General features: G+C 39.3%; 1 protein-coding gene across 10 annotated transcripts in view; it reads left to right on the forward strand.

Annotated features, from left to right (window-relative positions):
• Positions 1–26,325, forward strand: part of auts2a (activator of transcription and developmental regulator AUTS2 a) — a 356,846-nt gene that overhangs the window by 90,177 nt on the left and 240,344 nt on the right. For all 10 annotated transcript variants that reach the window (XM_058086259.1, XM_058086252.1, XM_058086253.1 and 7 more), the window contains exon 5: positions 16,857–17,072. In XM_058086259.1, the coding sequence (XP_057942242.1) occupies positions 16,857–17,072 (216 nt within the window). The remainder of the gene's footprint in view (positions 1–16,856; positions 17,073–26,325) is intronic.

Here is a 26,325-nt window from a genome sequence, read left to right on the forward strand (position 1 = left end):
GGCGGTGGGTGAAGGTTGGAAGACACAGACGCAATAAATTCAAGATTTATGAACTGGATATTCTCATATAAAGACCTTATTTAGAGCCTTCTAGACATTAAATAACACCCCTATAGTCACCTTTACATCGGTATTATCTAATATGGTGGACATAATAATATAAAACAGGAGTAAGATTCGCTGGTTAGCACTGACAGAGTACGGTAATGTAATGCCGCTCGCTTTATTTACAAGCAGAAAACAGGAGCTGCTATCGGACACTCTCTACCATGCTAACCTGCTGTGAACACTCAGGGTAACTGACGCCACACACGTGCATGACACTTCATATTAATTAATACATTTTTCTAAAATAGTATAGCGGGTAAGCTGCACGGCGGTCGAGTGGTTAGCAATCCCACCCTCGTGGGTTTTTTTACTCCGGGTACTCCGGTTTCCTCCCACATTCCAAAAACATGCTAGGTTAATTAGCGACTCCAAATTGTCCATAGGTATGAATGTGAATGTGAATGGTTGTTTGTCTATATGTGCCCTGTGATTGGCTGGCCACCAGTCCAGGGTGTACAAGACAGCTGGGATAGGCTTCAGCAACCCCCAAACTTCAAACTGTGTTGTAGCAAGGGATGGCTGTATTCCCTGTATTCGGTTTTCATTTTGGGATTACAGTAATCCCTCGCCTCTCCACGCTTCAAATTTTGAAGGTTCACTCCATCACTTAAAAAAAAAAAAAATCAAAAATATTTATATTTATATTTATATTTATATTTATATTTATATTTATATTTATATTTATATTTATATTTATATTTATATTTATATTTATATTTATATTTATATTTATATCTTGTTCATAAATCTTGAATTATTATTATTTTTATTATTATTATTATGTTAAATAAAATAAAATAAAAAGAAGTTCCATCCATTTATTATTATTATTATTATTATTATATATTTATATTATATTTATTGATAACTCTTGTTCATAAATCTTGAATTAATATTACTATTACTATTATTATTATTATTATTATTATTATTATTTTGTTGTTGTGCAGAAAATCATGTGCTACCTTGGTAATGGTCCACGTTGCCACAGCTCGAGGATTGTTTTTGGAGACTGAAAGCGAAACTAAAACCAGCAAAGTGAAACAAAACGTGTGACTATTCAAGGGTCAAAATGTCTTTCGTGTACTAAATAGATCTACATGTTGGCAGGACTCGCGCACTTTTTGGGGTCGCCTCTGCATTTTCCCAACTGCAATTTTAATGTAAAGCCAACATGCATCAAGTTGTTGCTTTAATGTACGCGGCTGTGCGTGACCACATCAACGCTGTTCTGATGTTAGCATTGCGGCGCTGACATTTGACACCAAGGTGCAGAGCCCGAGCACGTCTTGAGGCTACCGGTCTTGTCGATGTACATAGCATATTAGCATATCATCATCTCCCTGCTGAGGTCGCGACCTAGACGCCGCATGGTGACTAATCAGAACTAGCAGGCTGCTTAAAGCGTGCGTTTTTCCGTGCTTCCCCCCCCCCCCCCCCAGAGTCCCAGTCAATGTGAATCTTTCCCATTAAAATGTCTGCTATTGTGTTTGTTACTGTCGGCTCTGCCGGGTGAACCCTCGCTGTTCGGGGGTCAAGTGATTTCACAGGCTCAACTGAATGTAAATTGCAGTCGGTTCTAAGGCACACGCGGGTAATGAGCTGGATTCAACAGGAAGCAGAGACGTGGTCTCGGTCGCCGTTCCCGTTAAACTCACTTTTGTTTGGGCTTTCAATGGATGTTGAGTTTCATGTAACGAGGAACAATCCTGTTTGTTCTTATTTTCATCTATGCTGATTATCATTACTATGGTCACGGGTATGCTGGAGCCTATCCCAGTTGTCTTTGGGCCAGAGGCGGGGTACACCCTGGACTGGTCACGAGCCACTCAGATTCATACCCATGGACAATTTGGAGTCGACAATTTTGGTGCTGGAGCCTATCCCAGGTGTCTTGTATGTACACCCTGGACTGGTGGCCAGCCAATCACAGGACACATATTGTAGAAATCCTCCCCCTGAGGACTCTAAGTGGGTTTCGAATAGAGGATAAGGGAATCTTAAAGAACCAAATTATAGAATGAGAACCAGATTGTTTATTCCTGACAACAATACCTAATACAGACGCCTGGGCTTATCTGCAGTCCCTGTATACCTACAAGTAAGCGGGTGTTATTACAGTGCAGCTGCAAAAAAAGCACCTTTCCTTTCTTTGAGCGCACATATAGACAAACAACCATTCACACTCACATTCATACCTATGGACAATTTGGAGTCGCTAATAAACCTAGCATGTTTTTTGGAATGTGGGAGGAAACCGGAGTACCTGGAGAAAACCCACGCATGCACGGGGAGAACATGCAAACTCCACACAGAGATGACCGAGGGTGGGATTGAACTCGGGTGTCCTAGCTGTGAGGTCTGCGCGCTAACCACTCGACCACCGTGCAGCCCCAAAATAAAACATACTCCCAAAAATTCATTAATTCGTCTTCTATGCCACCTGTCCTCTATCTGGTCATGGGGGTATGCTGGAGCCTATCCCAGCTGACTTTGGCCAAGAGTAATTACCCGTGTAATGCTGAAAGATTTGACTGTTAGCTGAGTGCTAGCAGCAGATTAGCCACGTCTTCGGTCATATGTTATTTCCAGTAGTGTTTTCCGTGTATTTACCTTCATTATTAATCCACAAGTACATTATCAGTTGTGCCGTTGTGTCCTTGAAACACCCGGAATGTGATTGGAACAAGGCTAAGACATTTTTTTTTTTTTTTCCCGTCTGTGTCTGCAGCCTTGGCCTTCTCCCAGGCTTCTGTGGAGCTTTTGGACACATTTACTCAGATCTGTTTTTTGCGTGTGGGAGCAGAGGAGGTGTGTGTTGGGTGTTTTTGTCAGACCACATCCATTGTTCCACTCAAGCAGCAACACTGCAGTGCACAAAAACACACATACGCACACACAAAACAAGACAGTGGAACTTAATGTGGCAGGCGCAGAAAAAACGAGAGACTGCAGGAAGTATGTGTGTTTTTTTTTTTTTTTTTTCCACCAAGCCGTGCACATCCTGTTATGTCTGACACGCAGGGACAATGATTCGACATCCTTTCCCCTCCATGAAGCACTTTGAGCGATTTGGCTTTTAAGTGTTTTGTGTTCCAACAACCTCTTTTAGTCACATTTGTCTCCTTTTCCCGTGTTCCCTGCCTTCATGGTGCTTTCACTGGCTTTGATCGTCACATGGCAGCTTCATACTGTGTGTGTGTGTGTGTGTGTGTGAGCTGCTTGAAAGGCTCCATCAGTCATCAGTCGACAACACCAGGACAAGAGAGAGCGCTCGGCGGCATCAAAGCAGCCGATGGATATTTTAAGATGCCCGTTTATTTGAAAAGAACTTTTGTGGTGGATTTTGTCATCTTGGTGTCTAGACTCTTGACGACCATGACTCACATAGTCGGTCTTGTGACTCCTCGTTGGATTTATGTTATCACACCACAAGTCCTCGTGAGAGCCCAAGACTGAGATTAGGCATCATCAAATAATGACAAATTTGCCATATGAAGTTAAATCGAAGAAAAAGTTGTAGTTTTTTTGTTGGTTTTGTTTTGTTGCCGGGATTTTATAACTTGTTTGGTTAAATCGATGCTTGGGATAGAAAAGGTGATGTTTAAAATATTAGTTTTGTCAAAAATAACCAGTGTATAATATATTTGGATGGTAACGATTCTTTTTTCAGGCGATTATTGTATTTTCTGGACTATAAGTCGCACAAGGCTAAAAATGCGTACTTAGATTAAAAAAAAACAACAAAAACAAAACAAGTCGCACTGGAGTATAAGTCTCAGGAACAGCCAACCTATGACAAAAAAGTGTGACTTATAGTCCGGAAAATACGGTATTTGGATGGTAATGATTCTTTTTTTCAGTCGATTTCCGTATTTTCTGGACTATAAATTGCTCCGGATTATAAGTCTCACAAGGTCAAAAATGCATACTTAGATAGAAAAAAAACATGCATAAGTTGCTCCGGAGTATAAGTCGCAAGAACAGCCAACCCATGAAAAAAAGTGTGACTTATAGTCCGGAAAATACGGTATTTGGACGGTAACGATTCTTTTTTCAGTCGATTACAGTATTTTCTGGACTATAAGTCGCTCCGGAGTATAAGTCCAACAAGGCCAAAAATGCATACTTAGGTAGAAAAAACAAACATACATAAGTCGCACTGGAGTACAAGTCGCAGGAACAGCCAACCTAGGAAAAAAAGTGCCACTTATCGTCCGGAAAATACGGTATTTGGACGATAACGATTCTTTTTTCAGTCGATGACCATATTTTCTGGACTGTCAGTCGCTCCGGAGTATAAGTCACAGGAACAGCCAACCTATGAAAAAAAGTGAGAAGCTTTTCCGATTAATCGAGTACTCGGTTAGACCCAGGACGCATCAAATCAGTCAGTGGTTTGATCCACGACACTTGAATAGACTTGAATACTTAGACCGGTTAGCTCCATAGTCCGGAATGTACAGTAAATATGCAAACGGTTGCTAGTTTTCTAGTTTTCTGCTTTTTCTTTCCGCAGTCAACCAGTCGCAAGTTTTGTCGACATAAACTGGTTCCGCTGTATTTTGTGCTTTTCAGGTATTATTACTTCCACTGTATCCTATCTTCTCAAGCAGCAGTGCCAAGTGAGTGACGGGTGGCACACATTTTTACGTTGACAGGATGTCACTGCTGCGGAGTGCTCTCGCTCTCTCTCTCTCCTGACTGATGTATGAAATCAGTGCCCTGACAAGCTATTTGTTATGGTCTTACATAATACACTGACAGCATCAGCCACATGCAATTGCCTCAATAATGGAATAGCCTTGTGGTGTGCAGACTTTCCCCGGCATCTTAGCGCCGCTACGCTGTCATCCGTGTTAAGAACTGGCCAGAGGGAGACTTGACAGACAGGTGAAAAGGACAGAATAGGCTGTCACTTAGGTCGCACAGCATTGCCCCCCCTCCCCCACCTCCCCAGAAGGCTTTTGAAGCACGCTTTGAGAAGCATGCAGCTCTGTATATGCTGCCGAATGAAGGCGTAAAATGCACACTTCCTGCCAGTGCATTTATATGTCAGACATCTTTAAGAAATCTCCTGCAAACTGTAAACGATGTCATTCCAGCGGCGCTGCTCGGTTTGAAGTGCTTTAAGGTAAATCAAGCCACCGGGAAGTTTATTGCCAGAGGCTGCGCTTGCCAACAGACAAGGCGGCAAAATGATTGGGTCCCTGAACCAGACGGGGTGGGGGGGGGACCCCCGAGGGCTGAATTTGTGGAGAATTTGTAATAACACTGGTCTGCCTTGCGGAGAACTCCCTAAAGGCGAAACAACCTGCCACCTCTCTCTCTCTCTTGCTTTTCCAGTGCAACTAGAGAACGTGTCGACAAAAATAATTTTTTCAGGAATCATAATCATCGGGTTGCTTATTTTTCAAAGTGGAGTTTGTGCAGATATGAATACACTGTAGAACTGAGGGTCCCGAAGTGGGGTAAGCCAATTGCTGCAGGGGGTACGTGAATAAAAATGAAAAAAAAAGCCTCGACTACACTGAGATTTTAGTAAAGCGCCACAGCAGACAGGAAGTACAGCGCAGAAGAAAGGTGGCGGCATCAAGTTGTTCATCGTGTGTGTTAGATGAATAGGTAAATAGGTTTGATGACTTTCTCCAACCCTACAAACTTGTATTTCACCTCCGTCTTTTTCTAGTTGGGAACAGAAAAATTCCTGAAACATCCCTGTGTGTTGTACTGATGATTATAAAAGTAATGGTAATGGTTTAATTTCATTTGAACATGCATCAGATTACAATTGAATGCATCACATAATCAGTTCATAGTTCCACATGTCCAAAAGGAGTAGGAAGAAGCAAAGCTTATTAAATCCTACCCCTCCATCTGGTACTTTTACAATCAGTAACTGTTACATTTGTTCACTTCCTGCCTTTCTAATTAATATATATATATATATTTTTATTTTTTATTTTTTATTTTTTATTTTTTATTTTTTATTTTTTATTTTTTATTTTTTATTTTTTATTTTTTATTTTTTATTTTTTATTTTTTATTTTTTATTTTTTACTATTATCTACCTCTTTTATCTATCTAACTACCTACTAACTACTACAAATGTTAAATGTTAAATGTTAAATGTTAAATGTTAAATGTTAAATGTTAAATTTTAAATGTTAAATTTTAAATTTTAAATTTTAAATTTTAAATTTTAAATTTTACATTTTAATTTTTTTTTATTTTTGTCACATACGAGGTGATATGACCATACAATGACATAATGGGTACCATAAGGTTCTCTGTAGGCGGCATTCTGAATTATCCTTACTGACTTTTTTTTGCAGTACATTTAGCGAGTGAAGATTACTTTCATAGTTATAACCCCATATTTCCACACAATAAGTAATAAGTATGAAAAATGGTTGAAGCAACCTTTTTTTTCTGATGAAAGTCTTTTTTTTTTTATAGTTTCCATGTTTACATATCATTAGAACACAAAATTCCGTGGGCCTTGAAAGAACGGATTGTCTTTTGAAAAAAATGTCTGCGATAGAGTTACTAATAATGAACTCACCACAAAGGCGCCTCAATCTTTGTTTCCTTTTCTGTGAAGTCGGTGGTATGAACTAAAAGAAAAACACCACCATATTCGTTATCACGTAGGATTTCAGTGTTTTAGTTCTCATCGACTCGTATTTACTGTCAGTTGCTAAGACTAAATTTGCACGACGCTCCTCACGCTGAGCTGCACTTATAAAGTCTCCACCGGCGAGAATTCATTCGCTGCAGGTTGGAGCAACATGTTTGCAGATACAAAACAAAGGACTGAGAGAACATCAGCACAATTTAATGGTCTTCTTCTGTGTGCAGTTGCTAAGCAACCTGTGCCATTTTTTTTTGTGCAGCCTCACACCCCCCCCCCCCCCCAAAAAAAAAAAAAAAAAAAAAAAAACATTGTGTGATTGACCTGGAGAGCTTAGGAATGATGGCGGAACTGTTGAGTATGAATGTTGTTACTCTTACACAAGCTTATGTTTTGGATCGATAGAAGTCTGTGCCAACACCTGGCATCACTCGGGGGGAGTTCATTGTTTCATACGTCAGGGTGGTCCGAGCAGTCGAAGTGGCGGAAGCCGGTTGTGCAAGGCAGCCGGGCCTTACATCCACGTCTTCCGCAGAGAACCACGGACAGCACAGTCGTTTAATCTGGAACCATTAACACTCGCTGTGTGCTCTCACCAGAAAAAAAAAAGCAGGGAATTATACAGCAACTCTGGCAACCCGCTGCCTCCGGGCTTGAAAGCAGTCTGGTCTCAGCAGCCACCATGACTGAATCCCATTTAGCAATGCTTTCCTGTGAGCGTTTTAGATAATTGACAGTTTGCTAGCAAGTCCCTCGTACCGCTCATTTAGCGTTAGCGAGGCTGATGCTGCAGGCACTCAAACATGGGGGTTGAAGGGATTTGCTAAATTTTGCTAGCTAAAGACAAAAGCAAACGCATAGTATCACAAATACAAAGGATACTTATACACGCACAAACACACAGAAAAAGAGGACTAACGTGACAGTAAGGTGGAAAACATTGAGTATTCCAAAAACATGCTAGGTGAATTAGCGACTACAAATTGTCCATAGCTATGAATGTGAGTGTGAATGGTTGTTTGTCTATTTGTGCCCATCGGGGAAAGGAAAAGTGCTTTTTTTGCAGCTGCGCTGTAATAAGACCCGCTTACTTGTAGGTATACAGGGACTGCAGATAAGCCCGGACGTCTGTATTAGGTATTGTTGTCAGGAATAAACAATCTGGTTCTCATTCTATAATTTGGTTCTTTAAGATTCCCTTATCCTCTATTCAAAACCCACTTAGAGTCCTCGGGGGGGGGGGGATTTCTACAGGGTGCAGAATATTAAATAACTTGCAAAAGGTGAGTCCTTTGCTGTCTCGATGTTTTTTATGACCCTCTTTTGTTAGCACAAGTAAACAGGATGTAGTACACATCGCTCTTATTCTGAAGGATGGAAGGGGGTCAAGAAGGTCTATTGACTTGCGACGGACTGCATTTATTGTTTGACGTCCTTGATTATTATTGCTTAGAGCAGTGGTTCCACAAACCTCTACTCCCGCACATATAAAGGACATAAAACACACAACGAAGATATATTATGACAACATATTAAAATGTAATGTCTTATTCTTCAACTGCACACAAAAGCTACAAAAATTTTAGAGGGGTAAGATATCTCCTGGCGGCTTTGTCTTCTTTTTGGTGAGATTATTTATTGAAGGTGACAAGCTGTGGTGCAATGTGCTGCAATGAACTGTGATTTATTTATTTTTTTTGCTTCTTTGCTATGCTTTGGTGTGCAACAATATGGCACATAACGTTGTTAAGGAAATGCAGTCAATACGAGGGTTATTACCCCCCCTCCAACGCACACTCACTGCACTAAGGAGCTCCATTACTGACAGGATGATACATCGAAAGTGTGTGAAGGAGACATTTTGCGGGTGTTTCCTTCCTGAAGCTGTCTCGGATAAACCGTGCAATAAACCGCGTAGTAAACCGTGTAGTAAACCGTGCAGTAAACGTGCAGTAAACGTGCAATAAACCGTGCAAGGAACAGAGCCAGAAACCGTGCGATAAACCGTGCAAGAAACCGTGTGATAAACCGTGTGATAAACTGTACAATAAACCGTGTAGTAAACTGTGCAATAAGCCGCGCAATAAACAGCGCAATAAACAGCGCAATAAACAGCGCAATAAACAGCGCAATAAACAGCGCAATAAACCGTGTAGTAAACGTGCAATAAACCGTGCAGTAAACGTGCAATAAACCGTGCAAGGAACAGAGCCAGAAATCGTGCGATGAACCGTGCGATGAACCGTGCGATAAATTGTGCAAGGAACAGAGTAAGAAACGGCGCAGTCAACGGCGCAGTCAACCGTGCAAAAAACTGTGCAATAAACCGTGCAATAAACCTGTTAGTTGCTCAACATGTATATAACTGTATATAGTGGTATACATATGATTTTTATTGTATTACTATGTGCTTTTTTACTAAACTCTTGTAGTGCTGTACTTTTGCGGCCTTATCTTATCTTATCTTGAGCCAAACGGACATATGAGCTTATACAACCTGAGATTATGCACCAATCAAAAATGCACAGCAGCACGAGGGTAGCATTATTAAACCTCACCTCCGTGTGTTCACGCACAGTATTAACATTTATGAACAAGGACCAGGTGAAAAAAGGAAAAATAATAACATAATAATAATAAGTCTCAATCTGTGTCACACATGGCGAGTTCAGGGACCGCCCAAACATGGCGGCTGCAGCGCCCGAAGAACACGCATTATTTATGGGAGTATAAATGAAGAAATGTCTTACATTTTTGCAGGAGTGGGAGTATTTTAAGATGACTGTTTCCAGTTCCTCTATCAATCGTGGAAGGTTGTTACAAAGACTTGAAAGAAATACCTGTCTTTGTGGAAGAACACATTTTTGCTTTCCAAAAAAAAAAAAAAAAACATCTGTGATTGACTGGGAACTATTTCAAGGCGTACGTCGCTTCTCGTCTCCGCTGGGACCGGCCGGGTAAGCAATGGAAAATGAATGAATGAATAATTCACACGTCCGTCTTCAATTGAACCTTTTTGTGCATTTAAAAAAAAAAAAAAAAAGACAAGGACTAACAAGCCACGTCTACTTCCAAGTGTGGATGTAGAGTTGTGGGCACTCTGTCATGTTGTGTGTAAACAAGCAAATGGCGAGTCGCTGTCAGCGATGTTTTGCACGATCTCCGTGTCTAAGAAGCTAATTAGCCTCGAGATATGTTAGATATGTAATACAGAACAGTTTTTTATCCTTAGACTTGCAAATGGGGTACATGCGTCGCCTTAGTCAACTGTCAACAAGAACCGCCGTAAATAATAATAATTGGCCTACACTTTGTCCCCCTGCAGTATCAGTATAATACACACTTTTAACCAGGGGTCTCAAACACGCGGCCCGCGGGCCAAATGTGGCCCGCAGGACACTAGTTTGAGGCCCCCCGCCTTGATATGAAAGTTTAATGTTAGTGCTTCCCGTGCAATTTTGATATGGATGCTGTATGGTATCATGTACCCAGAAAAAAATTATTACGTTTGATTAATGTTCATGTTAAAGGTTAAATAACTGTTAATAGTTATCCTCCCTATTCGTGTGGAAGTGGTAAGTTTTTGGCTATTTAAGTTTAAAGGAAATAACTTGAAGGCTATCGTTTAGGTCGCTCGCTCTCTAGTTTGCGAGTTAGCATGTGTCTCAAGACCCTGCAGTTGCGCAATATGTTGTAAATAAAAAGAGTATAAATGTGACTATAGTCGTGTTTTGTCATGTCTACAGGGCTCTAATAATGCTTTGTTCATTTTAATTTGAAAAAAAAAATTGTCTACCCACCAACTATATGTGGTTTCTTAAGTTTTAATTATTTGCCATTTTATTTTTATTATATTTATTTATTACTGATTGTTTTTTTTATTTATTTTTCATCTTATTTTGTGTAGAAAAATAAAAATGAAGATATTTGAGAACAGTTTTATCATAGCTTTTCTTGTAGAAAATCGGAACCAAAGCAAAGTTTATTCATTTTTCTGTTTTTAATAAATGCGTTTTTTTTTTTTTTTTTTGGAAAACCTGATGCGGCCCAGCCTCGCCCAGACCCTAGCTCCAGTGGCCCCCAGGTAAATTGAATATGAGACCCCTGCTCTTAACCTTCCTCTTGTGTTAGATTTCTGGTATCATCTCTTATGTTAGCGGGTCGGTTTTGACCCATGTATTAAATCAGCTATAAAATACACTAAAAACAATTTACTATCAAATTTGCTTCTCATGTCTTGGTTACCTTCTTAGGCTTCCTCATCCATGAAAATGGATGAAAAATGTTGCTTTTAATACTTTTGGTGTGGGCATGTAGGCCTTTTTTTTGTCACTATACCCCTCGATTTCAATTTCCAAAAATGGTACAATGAACCTCAAAATAATCATATTCATAAATTGAAGGTTCTTTTGTTACATGGCTATTACTGAGAGCTATAGAAGATATCTCTTAAATCAATTAGTTGCATTTATTTTCTCATTTTAGTATTAATCACTAAAGAAACATCTATGATATATTAATGTCAAGAAAAGGTAGAAAAAGTGATGTACACAAAATATTGCTTTATAGTCATATTATTATAACCGGGTCGAAACCGACCCTAACAATACAGTGGTCATAATTTCAACCAGACCATTTTAAAATGGACTAAAATTATTATTATTATTATTATTATTATTATTATTATTATTATTATTATTATTATTATTATTATTATTATTATTATTATTATATAAAATAATATAAAATATTTTTATAATTATAAAATATTATAAAATAATATATCATTATTATAATAATTATAATTATTATATTATAATAATGATTTTTTTTGTTTTATTTTGTTGAAATAGAGTTTCCTGATGAAGTCAAAAAGCCTTGATGCAATAAACAAATGTTATGTGATTCTTTTTATGCATTAAAATGTAAAACGGGTCGGTGCCGACCCTAACACAAGAGGAGGGTTATGTCAGATATGGCAAAACTAAGGTCAACATGCCAACAACTAGCGATAATTAATATATATTTTATTTTAATTGCCATTCAATATTCAAATAAAAAATACTCCGAATGCATCTGAAGAGACATTTTCATTAACGCTTCATTCGTAGGTATCTTCCTGGCAGTTAAATGATGTGAAGTTCAGCAGCTCCAATCGCGCCCGTAATTGGTTGCATGACTGCAAAGAGCGGCAATGAATTAACTTCCAGTCAACACAGAGCCGCTTTCGACGCTATTTAACATCTAGTGGAAACGTGATAATCAGGTCAAGGACTCCCTAAAGAAGGCGAGACAATTCACAGCTCCACTTAACAAGGCAGCTGAAGTTTAATATGCGGCGTTGTCCTGGAGGACCCTACCAGGGGTGATTTTACTTCTAGCTCTTGGCTTTATTGGCCTCCATAAGACACCCGGAATTGGTTACAGTGTTGGTTGTTGGGAGGTTTTTATTATTACAGTCGTCCCTTGTTTATTGTGGTTTATTCAATCCAGAACCGACCGCGATAAGTGAATTTCCACAAAGTAGGAGTCACTCTGAATAAGTGCATTGAAAGTCTGATTTTTTTAAAAATACGGGATTTAACATTATTAGAGACCTGTAGATATGATATAACACCCCAATAGTGACACATTGTGAAGTTTCCAGATCCCTGCGGACCCCTGAAGAAGTGACATATTTTAAGAATTTGATTTTATGCTAGGCTGCATGGTGGTCGAGTGGTTAGCACGTAGACCTCACAGCTAGGAGACCCGAGTTCAATCCCACCCTAGGCCATCTCTGTGTGGAGTTTGCATGTTCTCCCCCGTGCATGCGTGGGTTTTCTCCGGGTACTTCAATTACCAAAAATTACAAAAATGCTTCATTACCCAAAAAAGGAAAAAAAAGTAAAAATTTAAAAAATTCAAGATGTTTGAAAATTAATAATGGTCCTTGCTGTTTGTTAATACATTTTTTAAATAAATAAATTAAATTAAATATTTTTTGATAAATAAATAAATTAATTAATGCTTTGTCTTGGGGCTGCACGGTGGTCATGTCGTTAGCACGCTGGCCTCACAGCAAGGAGACCCGAGTTCAATTCCACCCTCGGCCATCTCTGTGTGGAGTTTGCATGTTCTCCCCGTGCATGCGTGGGTTTTCTCCGGGTTCTCTGGTTTCCTCCCACATTCCAAAAACATGCTAGGTTAATTAGCCATTCCAAATTGTCCATAGGTATGAATGTGAGTGTGAATGGTTGTTTGTCTATATGTGCCCTGTGATTGTCTGGCCACCAGTCCAGGGTGTACCCCACCTCCTCTTGCCCGAAGACAGCTGGGATAGGCTCCAGAATATTAATGAATGAATGAATGATTTTATGCTTGGAAATGCTTAATCCAGGAAAAAAGATTCAACCATAAAACAGCGCGAGTTCGATTTCTCAAAAACCGTGAGAGAGTGAAGGCGCGAAATTCGAACCTCAAAGTGTTGACGGACAACTCCACTTAAAAAAAATCTGACTTGCGTTAGCAATAGTTTGTTTCGCTGTTGTGTTGCTTCGTCCCTCTTGCTTTGTCTTCTTCAATAACCAGCTCAATAGCGATTGTTGGGTCACATGACCAACAATGGTTTGTAGAGGGTGATAATGTGGTCGGTAGTCTGGTCGGTAGTCGGTTCTGTAGTCTGGTTGGTAGTTGGGTCAGTAGTCAGTTCTGTAGTCTGTTCGGTAGTCGGTTCGGTAGTCGGTTCGGTAGTCTGGTCGGTAGTCTGGTCGGTAGTCGGGTCGGTAGTCGGGTCTGTAGTCTGGTCAGGATCCCTTCATGGTCTGTTAGGCCCCAACTTCCTTTGTGATGCTTTGAAACGTCCAATCTAAATTTGTAGGCAGTTCAACTGGGTCATCTTTGGACTGATGTGACTAAAACTGTGGAATATGTGACTAATAGAGTTTTCTTTGGCCTTGCTTCGGTAGTCGGTTCGGTAGTCTGGTTCGGTAGTCTGGTCGGTAGTCTGGTCGGTAGTCTGGTCTGTAGTCTGGTCAGGCTCCCTGCATGGTCTGTTAGGCCCCAACTTCCTTTGCGATGCTTTGAAACGTCCAATCTAAATTCATAGGCAGTTCAGCAGGGTCATTTTTCGACTGAAGTGACTAAAACTGCGGAATATGTGACTAATTGAGTTTTCTTTGGCCTTGCTGTTTCCGCATCATTTCCAAAAAGTGAAATGACTGGCATCCATATTTCAGTGTATTATAATTGGATCTGTAAACATAGAATTCAAAATCCTAGAAAACAAATTGGTAGCAAAGGTCAGTAAAGACGGAGCCATACTGGACCGTTTTCCTTTCAGAATTTCCGCGAACATCTGAAAAAGGTATTTGTCTGGCTGTTGTTCGATGAGCCAGCGAATCACATGACATCGTTTATTTCCAACAATCAGTCGGTGTGATAGCGTCAAGCATGCACAACGTTATTTCAAGGAATCCCCCCCCTTGACAGCTCCATCATGTTTTTGTCACATGTTCTGCACACGTCATGTTCCATTGCTTGGCTTTGGGTGGGTGTGAGTGGAAAAGGCAAACACGATTAGTGGGTGCATGCACTTCCCTTCCCGGCAGGGAAGCTGTGAGAAACGCTTTAGTGTTTCAATAGCGATACCGTAAAATCCAGCGGCAGACGCATCCAGACTGCTTTGAGATGTGTTGGCGCATTGAGTAACATGGGGCGTATTTTACAGTGTTCTTTTTGGCAGCCATTTTATTTTTAGTCTTAGTCTTTTGGACGAAAATGCGTCCTGTTTTAGTCGGTTCCATATGTGTAAAATAACGGATTATTCATGTTATTCGTGAGTTTAGCGGTTAGCCAAGAGGTTTGGGTAGTGACTGAACGGATCGAGGGGACAAATTGCTGTTTTTAATAACAGTAATTTCGACAAGCAGAGACCCATCACAATTTGTTCTACAGCCTTGAACGCACCATAGTAATCTGTGTCCCAACATATCCTCATATTTGGTCCCTACTGCTGATGCTACGTGTGGGAATACATGATGTTATTGAGTGCTAATGTCCATATTTGTATATTAATTCATGCTAGCACAGTGTCTGTATTCATTTTGCTCTTTTTAATTCGATGTTGTTCCTGTCTTAGTATTATAATGTACAAGGGGAGCCACGTTTGGACTGACCAATCAGGTCCCGCAGTCTGCAGAATGCAGTCAGTCCCACTGGGATATCTTGGATTGGTGTCTCCATGGAATTGCACCGCATGCGAGAAAAAAAATACAGTTCCCAATGTAGCGGAAATCCTTAGTTGTGCTGGACCGACGTGACCTTGGCTGTGTTTGAAACCGCATACTTACCTACTACTCATACTAAGTCTTTGAGTATGAAGTGTGACTACACTGGCAGTATGCCATTTTTGAGAATGCGCAAAGTTGCCGGATGTATACTGCATTCTCCAGAAATGTTGAGTATGTATCATCAGTTTACTACTCACACTTAAATTACCCAGGATGCAACACGACGTGACGTCACCAGGACGAGATCAGTCCAAACGGCGGTGTCAAACAGGATATATTACGAGTTGGTTCGCTTTTTGTTTTCAAAGTAAAAACAGTCATTTATCACAATTTTTTTTTTTTTTTGTATGAGAAAAGTAAGGGGGCGTTTTATTTTGTGAAAATAACCGAAATTGTGTTGCTCACTTTGGCTAGCTTAAATTTTGCCGAATTCGTCCGAACGAAATTGTAAACGGTTGGTATTTGGACAAATAAATAGCACACTTGGGATCCAAACAACCACTTTTTCGCCTGATTAAAAAAAAAAAAAAAAAAAAAATCTCAATAGAATTTTGAGCTAAAGTGAAATCAGCTTCAGCCTGTCGATTTTGGCTCGGGTAGGAGTGCAATGCATTGTGGGTCATCATGTAGTACACTGTAGTGTAAACGCTTTGCATACTGTCTGATGGATTAGGTATGCAGTGTGGAGTGTGGTAGTAGTCAGTATGCGGGTTTCGAACACAGCCATTATGTTGCCAGTCCTCCCGTTGCATGTTGCGTCATATCGACACGTCATTAGTGCATCCACGGCAAGTGGGCTTCCCCAGTAATGCTTCACAAGTTGACATGTCTCCCCGGGGGGCAACTATAAACAGTGACTTAATCTATAGAGAGCAAATTGGGTCATCCCTTTTTTAAATAATTAAGCTCATTTGTTCAGTAAAAGCTGCTGTGGGTGGTTGTCTCCTATCTCTCGGCAATAAACCATTTTTTGCTATCAAATGAAATTATCTTGTGCGTTCATATCTTTGTGACTTTGCTTCGGAGATTCTCTCTGCTGATATCGTTTGTGGGTTATTAAGTGAGTGGATTTAAATACATTTTTGTCTCGTTACATATGTTCAGCCAATTATTAATTCATTCATTTTCTACCGTTTATTCTCACGAGGGTTGCAGGGGGTGCTGGAGCCTATCCCAGCTGTCTTCGGGCATGAGGCGGGGTACACCCTGGACTGGTGGCCAGCCAATCACAGATCAATCACATATAGACAAACAACCATTCACACTCACATTCATACCTATGGACAATTTGGAGTCGCCAATTAACCAGTGGCTAATAGTCTAAAAATAAAGAATTCATTTCAAGAAATGCTGCAAATGTTTGACAGACAGTATGAATGGCCTGCAAGAAAATACGTCTCACAAACAGCAATTCCACAACGTCACAGAGTGAACGATGATTGAGTGCAATATTTCCTTTACTATATCATGATATGGTATCGTAATTTTAGGACGATTAATATTAATATATTTTGTGGCCGTATTCAACCACAAAACAGTAATTCATTCATTCATTCTCTATTGGAATTGAACGTGGGTCTCCTTGCTGTGAGGCCTGTGTGCTAACCACTCGTCCACCGTGCAGACCCATGTCAATTAATTTGTCAAAAATGTATTTACAAATAGCAAGGACTATTATTAATTTTGAAACATACGCATCTTGAAGTTTTACAAATTTTACTTTTTTGCATTTTTATTTTTTATTTTTTGGAAATGAAGCATTTCCAAGCATAAAATGCCTAAATTAACAAAAATTAATAATTTACATTTATTCTCTGTTAACTATGTTCTATGTTCCGCTGTAGAAAAACCTCACCCTGAAGCCCCAAGAGCGCGGCGTAAACCAGGCCGGCCCCTTACACAAGAACAAGTCCGCCAAGGTCTCCAATGGATTGAATTTTGAGCCGTATAAGAACAACTGCCATCACCACCAGCCTTCCGACCAGGAGAACAACCCCGATCTGGCCGTGGATCCACGCGGCAAGAGGAAGAAGAAACACCTGAGCAAGAAACGCACAAAGGTAAGACCTATGACTGGCTACTGACTTAGCGTACTGTGTTTTGGAGGCTCGTGTTGGGCTGCTGTGTAACGTCGGCCATTTTTAATCACTCTAAACCGAGACTGTTGTGGATTGTGAAACCTTGGTTAGTGTCATTAACCCTTAGGTGTCTGTCGGTAGTTAACGAGTGTCGCTATTTCTATTATTTCTGTTCCTATCGTCTGCCATGATGGCGGAGTGTCCAGTTTCTGACATGACATGTGTGTTGAGGGAAAGCTGTTTATTGGCACGTTTACGTTGGCAGATGGCTGCGATTGGCTGGGGTTACATGTCGGCCGTGGCAAGTTGTTCAGGCGGCTGGCTGGGAGAAGCCAGGCTCGATCACATGACCGCTTGCAGAAGTATTCGACGCATGCGCGCCACGTTCACGCCCACTTCCTGTTACACACTTCCACGTATTTGCTCAAGCATGCAAACGTCGTTGTGTGCATGCAAAAGTGCTGCACGGCGGTTTAGTGGTTAGCGTGCAGACCTCACAGCTAGGAGACCATGGTTCAATTCTACCCTCGGTATGTGGAGTTTGCATGTTCTCCAAATTGTCCATAGGTATGAATGTGAGTGTGAATGGTTGTTTGTCTATATGTGCCCTGTGATTGGTTGGCCACCAGTCCAGGGTGTGCCCCGCCTCTTCTAGTGGTAGAAATTGATTGAATGAATGAAAGTTTGTCTTAGAATATTCACCTATTGACAATGACTATGACAATTCGATCTGGAGGATTCTGATTGGACTATGAATCACGCCTGTGAACCACATGACAATGTCATGTGATCAGGATTCTATATGGGGATGCCCACCGGCTAATTGTCTGTTATAACTAGCCTATTTTGATATAAAGCCAGCCTCGTTTGTGCTAATAAAGAACTGAAAATGACATATTTATATTATATTGATGCAAGATGGAGGGGCAGGTGCAGGGTGCACCCCGCCTCTCGCCTAAAGACAGCTGGGATAGGCTCCAGCACTTTCCGAGACCCTCGTGAGGATAAGCGGTAGAAATTGAATGAATGAATGAATGAATATTGGCAAAAAATAAATGTACAAAAACACTGACATTACATATATAATAATTTAAAAAAATACTTAAAATATGAATTTGGATGTATTTTGATTTCTATTAGTGTACATATTTTTATTACATTTTTTAAATATGAAAAATAATTTTATTACTGGGCGGCACGGCGGACGAGTGGTTAGCGCGCAGACCTCAGAGCTTGGAGACCGGGGTTCAATTCCACCCCCGGCCATCTCTGTGTGGAGTTTGCATGTTCTCCCCGTGCATGCGTGGGTTTTCTCCGGGTACTCCGGTTTCCTCCCACATTCCAAAAACATGCTAGGTTAATTAGCGACTCCAAATTGTTTTATTTTTTGGACATTAGATTTCACAGTGCCGACAATTACATCATCAAGATCTCCGTAGTACGGAGTAAAGGGCCTTTTGAGGAATAGGATGTCTAGTTATGACCTGGCTCCATCATCAACACTCGAGATGATTTAGGAAGACATCAACGACTGGCAGTGGAAAAATAATTCCAGTCATGAAGGTGATTTATGTATTTCTGTGCATGATCAGCTGGAGGCAGGATGTTTCATCTCCATTCAACAGCAACACTAATTGATTTTTTTTTTTTTTTTTTTTTTTTGCTTTCTTCTGATGCATTTGCCAGTCGGGACTCAAGCGCACATTGTTGTCATGATAAAAGCAAAATATACATTGAATACAACATTGTTGTACGTGTATTGTTGCTTTCTAGATCTCGTTATCTTCTCAAGAGAGAAGGAAAAGTAAACGTCAACAACAGACAGGAAATGTGGCCAAACGGCAATTGGAACACCGTGACGTGTATCCGTTGTAATGCCGCGCTTCCAGCATTCCCTGGTGTAATTCCCTGGGCTAATGGATAACACACCTTCCACAATTGCCACTCCGCTACGGAAAAGTTACTTGTTTGATTGTGATTGTTTGTTCGTGCCACAAATGACATTGCAGTCAAATTTAAATGTTGGAAACGTAGATGCAGAAAAGGTTTTGTAAAAGAAAGATTTTAAATTAAAATTAAATTTCAATTGAAATGAAATGAAATGAAATGAAATGAAATGAAATGAAATTAAATTAAATTAAATTAAATTAAATTAAATTAAATTAAATTAAATTAAATTAAATTAAATTAAATTAAATTAAATTAAATTAAATTAAATTAAATTAAATTAAATTTATGAATTATATATATAATCAAATTTGAAATTGAAATTTGAACTTCTATTAGAATCTGAAAATGAAAACTGAAAAATGAAAAATCAAAACTTGAAAATTGAAAATATGCAAATATATAATAAAATAAAAAATTAAAAATAATAAGATAAATTACAAAATAAAAATTCATAAAATAAATTACAAAATTAAAAAAAACTTAAATTGTATTAGAAAGGCAGGAAGTGAACAAATGTAACAGTTACTGATTGTAAAAGTACCAGATGGAGGGGTAGGATTTAATAAGCTCTGCTTCTTCCTACTCCTTTTGGAATGTGGAACTGTGAACTGATTATGGGATGCATTCAATTGTAATCTGATGCATGTTCAAATGAAATTAAACCATTACCATTACTTTTGGCCACCAGGAATGCCTAGCTTTTCCTCTGCGGTAACATGCTTCCTTTGACACAACGCTGTTTGATTTTCTGCTACTTTGACTGGCAACTTGTCTATTTAGCCCCCCCCTCCCATGCACCAAGTGTCATTAGCGAGGACCCCTTTAATACTGAATGACAAGTCCAGGTGTTAATGTTAGCTTTTACTCTCTTCACTCTGTCTGCTTTTCTTTAGAAGTGTCAGCTTGCATGAACACGGTGGGGGGGGGGGGGGGGGGTCATACTTTACGCTGACACAGCAGTTGATCTGAAGCATTCCGCCGCTCTGAACCGGGTAGGCCCCCCCCAAATGCTGCGTCGCTTCTGTGCTGAAATGAAAGTCAGAATTGACTTGAAGCAGTCCCTATCCAAAGTGATGCTTGCACTCCTTTCCCGACAAGCCTCACATTCAATTTGGGAAAAATTAAGTGTGTGCACTTTAAGCCAAGTGTCGGCCACTTAAATCCCAAACCCCTCTCAGCTGTCAGTCAAACGGCGGGCGGCAGGCCAGAGGTGTTTGAGGAAGCTTTTATCTTGGCTGTCCAGCCACTGTCACTCACCGACGGACTATTTCAAGTCCCAATTTCCAACTGGTGTTTACACATACGCTACGCTTACTGATCAGTGTTCAAGATTGAGTAAATCCTTGGGAATTTTTATTTTTTTATTTTTCCCCTCACTAAGATGTTTGTGTACAACTTGGAGAGGAATGAGAATAGATTGTGTGCAGACTGCATTGATGTTTTACCAGCACAATTCAGACTCGCATGCATCAATCAGTATATGGTTTATTAGCCTTTATGAGGCTCAGTTATTGTAGGGTTTTTTACATTTACTTAGAGTACACTTTGTTTACTATCACAAAAGTACACACTGTATGCTGGTAAAATAAGTAAAAAAAAATTTGAAAAAAAAATATTTCATAGGGCCTCATTTGTGTCTTAAATGGCTTTTTTACTGTTAGTATTTCGACTATATTTGGTAATATGAGCACGGATGTGGCTATAGGGGTGTTACTTCATGTCTAGAGGGCTCTAATAATGGTCAACAAGTTTTATGTGCGCTAACTACGTATGAAAATATTTCATGTGTAAATGAGGAATTCTATTGAGCAAAAATGTACTTATCACAAGAACCAATTCATCACGATAAAAAGGCCGAAGTATGATAGGAAGCGGTGTCCGTGAGCATTAGCATACGTGCTAATGCTCCCATCGTGGACGTGTGGTAAAATCAATTCAATCACTCATCCTGTTATTAATGTTATCACCTAAAATAATAGAAAATTGAAATACCGTATTTTCTAGACTATAAGTCGCTCAGGAGTATAAGTCGCACAAGGCCAAAAATGCATCATTAGGTAGAAAAAAAGCATACATAAGTCACACTGGAGTATAAGTCACACAAGGCCAAAAATGCATAATTAGGTTGAAAAAAAACATACATAAGTCGCACCGGAGTATAAGTCACACAATGCCAAAAATGCATAATTAGGTAGAAAAAGACATACATAAGTCGCACAAGGCCAAAAATGCATAGTTAGGTAGAAAAAAACATACATAAGTAGCACTGGAGTATAAGTCGCATTTTTTGCAGGTAATTTATTTTAACTACTTGACCAAAACAGACATTACGTCCTCTTGGAAGGCAAGTTCTAACATGAATAAAAGAATAGAGAACAGGCTGAATAGGTGTAAGATATGCTAACACAATGGTTATTCAGCTACACAAAAAATAAACATGAACACAAAAGGTGTCCAGTGTTTATGGAACATAAACACTTTTTTCATTTATAAGTCACTCTGGAGTATAAGTCGCAGGAACAGCCAACCTAGGAAAAAACGTGCCACTTATAGTCCGGAAAATACGGTTATGACGCTTGAACGGACGGTGAATTTGGGGAGATATATAATATTATATTACATTATATTACAATATATTTATATATATTTAACATTTATTTTAACATTTATATTTCACATTTGTCCTTAGTTTTAACATTTGTCTTATTTTTTTTTTAATATTCATTTATAAGTCGCTCTGGAGTATAAGTCGCAGGAACAGCCAACCTAGGAAAAAAAGTGCCACTTATAGTCCAGAAAATACGGTATATGACGCTTGAACGGACTGTGAATTTGGGGAGATATATAATATTTTATTACATTATATTACAATATATTTATATTTATTTAACATTTATATTTCACATTTGTCCTTAGTTTTAACATTTATTTTCTTATTTCTTTATATTCATGTATAAGTCGCTCTGGAGTATAAGTCGCAGGAACAGCCAACCTATGAAAAAAAGTGCCACTAATAGTCCGGAAAATACGGTAAATTGGGAAAATTGCACAAAGGGCTGGCACACAAGTGGTTCTGTAGTAGTATCTGTAGTATTTATGGAGACCCTAAACTCTGGGATGTTCAAATAAAATCCAAATAGATACAATAAAAATGTCCATGTAAATTCCCCTTTCATAATGACAGCTCTGGAGTGACATTTTATGGTAGTTGTTTGGCAGCCTTCATTCACTGTCTTGGTGATTACTAAATAGCTGCCAGTTTGTTTGTTTACTTCTAACACATAGAAGTGCTGACTTCAAGTGAAGTTGTGTTCCTCCTGCTTAAAAGCATGCCGACGCCCACTCGCTCTATTTTGCATTTTGCAGGATAGTGAGGCCAGCAAGAGATAATTATTGCGAGACATGATTAAAGCTAAAACAGCTTCCGACTTGGAGCGGAGCCAATTATCAATTGCCGGGAATTGAATGAACACATCTATCATGATAAGAAAGTAACAACAAAACTAATTTACTTTGTTTTCCTGTGCTGAAAATCTTCAAGCTACTTTATTTTGACTCGTTTTTTTGTGGCTTCAGTTTTGGTTGGGAAAGTCACATATTTTAAAATGTATTTCCAATATTTCCAGTCATGATGTGCTATATATATATATATATATATATATATATATATATATATATATATATATATATATATATATATATATATATATATCACTATATTGACAGTTACTATAGTACCCATTATGTCATTGTATGGTCATATCACCTCGTACTTCGGTACGAGGTACATTATTAAAAAAAAAAACAACCTTAAACTGTATTATGAAAAGCAGGAAGTGAACAAATGGAACTGTTGTAAATGTAATATTACTGGTTGTAAAAGTACCAGATGGAGGGGTAGGATATAACACTTATATGCTAGGACTATCATTGGATGGTCACATAAAAAGTTAAAATTAAAGTTAAAATTAAAGTTAAAGATTAAAATTAAAATTAAAATTAAAATTAAAATTAAAATTAAAATTAAAATTAAAATTAAAATTAAAATTAAAATTTGTGAAGTGAACAAATGTCATAGTTACTGTTATTACTGTTATTGTAAAAGAACCAGATGGAGGGGTAGGATTTAATAAGCTTTGCTTCTGCCTACTCCTGTTGGACATGTGGAACTGTGAACTGATTATATGATGCATTCAATTGTAATCTGATGCATGTTCAAATGAAATTCAACCATTACCATATTTTTTAACACTGAATGTGTGTGCGTTTTTAGACAGTTTTAGAATGACCATGTCAACGTGAGTATCTTCGGGTACGATCCTGAACATCCACTTGTTCCTGTTGCTGTGTCGTCAGCATGTAAACGTGGTAACAGTGTCGAAGCGCTTTGAGTACCTTGAAGGTACCAAAGGTGCTAAACAAGTGAAAGTCAATTTATGAATAGATTCCGAATCCCATCTTGAACGATGATCACTCAGCCGGGGCAACACCAGTCTAATAAAAGAGACAAGAGACAGAGTTTGCTGTTATCTCTAATGGCCGTCGTTGCGGTTTAATGGTGGGGGGGGTGAACAAGCTGTTCCGATCCACAGACCCAAGATATGAGCGCCTGGCATCTGCTCGATAACATCGCAACACATTCTTTCCATTTTGTTGCATTACACGCTCTTTCCAATGCATTCACCCCGCGGCAAGATACGGTTATCCGGTTTTTTCACAGCTCATTACACATTCACCGACTGACTCAGTGACTTAGAGAGCTTCCTCTACATGAATCCAGACAGATCTCAAGTGAGAAGTAGATCGTAATTATTGTCCCCTGACCCGGAGCCTTGTATTATGCTGCCTCTTTTGCTCTTTCGTCGGATGGAGTCGGATTTAATCAGACGTGTGGAAAATCCTGGCACTGGTGGCAAGGTGCTTCCTGAACCTTAACAGTAAACAGGAAACAACGGATGGTAAAAACCAGCATTAAAAGTCTCTCTTTCTGCCGTTTATTGCAAATTTAGACCAAACCCCCCCCCCCCCAAAAAAAAAAAATTCAACTGTATTATGGAAAGCAGGAAGTGAACAAATTTAACAGTTGCTGATTGTAAAAAATAAAAAATAAAAAATAAAAAATAAAAAATAAAAAATAAAAAATAAAAAATAAAAAATAAAAAATAAAAAATAAAAAATAAAAAATAAAAAAATAACAAAATTACAAAATTACAAAATTACAAAATTAAATTATATTAGGAGAGCAGGAAGTGAACAAATGTAACAGTTAGTGATTGTAAAAGTACCAGATGGAGGGGTAGGATTTAATAAGCTTTGCTTCTTCCTACTCCTTTTGGACATGTGGAACTGTGAACTGATTATGTGATGCATTCAATTGTAATCTGATGCATGTTCAAATTAAATTAAACCATTACCATTAAAAATGTTAGACCCATTTTTTAAAAAAATATTTACACTCAATTACTTATAATTGGTAATAATTTATAATATAAAGAAAATACATATACCGCTGTTAAAAAGCCACCATCTGTTATATTTTTATGTCTACAATATATGTCACTGTTTTTTGTTTTTTGTTTTTTTCTTCAGGCATTGAGATTTCATACTTTTTCCGGCAGTACTTGAACGCCCCAGATGAAAAAATGAAACATTGTGACTTCAGCTCCATGCCATCGGAATTCGGAACCGTTTGGAAAAAGTCAAATAAAATGGCGGTTCTTAAATAATAATAATTTAAAAAAAAAACAACCTTAAAAGACGTAATGTCCCATTTGGTGCGTCATTTTCGTTCTTTCATTGATTTAACGTTAGTTTTGAGGCATTCACGTGTGAGGCATATCGACGAGAGAAGGGCGGGGCTCTGGAGATGAATCAAATGTAATAATTACAAGTCACTTTTATTGCAAATGTTGATCCAAAAGCATCATTCATTTTCTACCGCTTTTTCCTCACGAGGGTCGCGGTGGGTGCTGGAGCCTATCCCAGCTGTCTTCAGGCGAGAGGCGGGGTACACCCTGGACTGGTGGCCAGCCAATCACAGGGCACATATAGACAAACAACCATTCACACTCACATTCATACCTATGGACAATTTGGAGTCGCCAATGGAATGTGGGAGGAAACCAGAGTACCCGGAGAACATGCAAATTCCACACCGAGATGGCCGAGGGTGGAATTGAACCCTGGTCTCCTAGCTGTGAGGTCTGCGCGCTAACCTCTCAACCACCGTGCCGCCAGGAGAACTAACTGTGTGTCAAAAATGGACATTTGTACGGACATCTCAGTTCATTTATCTTGGAACCGAACCCCCCACTGTAGTGACAGTTTTGGCCGAGATGGTCCCTCAGACAAGGATCGCCAGATTATCTCCAACTCTCTCCGGTCTTGTGTCCTCATAACGGCGCCAGTTGGCCGCCGGGTGGTTGAGGGAGGTGGCGGCCTTCTCCGCCTGCTTTTTCCCGCAGCCCCAAGGCAAAGCGGGAGAAATAGCCATCTGTGATTTAGCCCGACTGGGGAGTTGCCTGCCACGGGGGCCTCGGGGAGGATAAGAAGCAATAAATCCTCCTGAGAACATCCATGCATCGTCGTATCTCCGCTTTGACAAATGTATGTGCTTGGCTCTGTCAACACTCATGTTTTTTCAACGTTCCACGCGGAGGCTGTGCTTTACGGCCCTCAAATCTCGCATAAAGCATCGTTGACACTTTATTGTCAACTCGCTAGACTTTTAAATCTTTTAGATTTCAAACTGCTTATGACACCAAAACATGTTCCGGGTGGAAACAAGGACTAAGAAAAAAAAAAAAAACATTCACTCAATAAGACGTTTGTACTGCTGTCAGTCACCAGTAAACAACTATTAAATATAAGTGAAAGTGCTCAGGGGTCCTTTGGGGGTCTCGTCTATGGTGTGGTCCGCTGGGGGAGCAGCATCACAGCAGCTGACAAGAAAAGACTGGACAAACTGATAAAGAAGGTCCTCCTGGTGGAGGACGTTGACAGCCGAGCTGTCCTCCATGATGAACAAAGACTGCCACCCCCTCCAACACACACACAATCACTACACTAAGGACCTCCATTAGTGACAAGATGATACATCCAAAAGACTCCATAATAAACATTCCTCTAATAATATCCATGCAATAACTGTGCAATAAACCGTGCAATAACCATGCAATAAACCGTACACCGCTGTAAATAGTGTATATCATTTGGTAATGGTAATGGTTTAATTTCATTTGAACATGCATCAGATTACAATTTAATGCATCACATAATCAGTTCC

This window comes from Doryrhamphus excisus, chromosome 11 (genome assembly GCF_030265055.1).
Source record: "Doryrhamphus excisus isolate RoL2022-K1 chromosome 11, RoL_Dexc_1.0, whole genome shotgun sequence".
Taxonomy (NCBI): Eukaryota; Metazoa; Chordata; class Actinopteri; order Syngnathiformes; family Syngnathidae; genus Doryrhamphus; species Doryrhamphus excisus.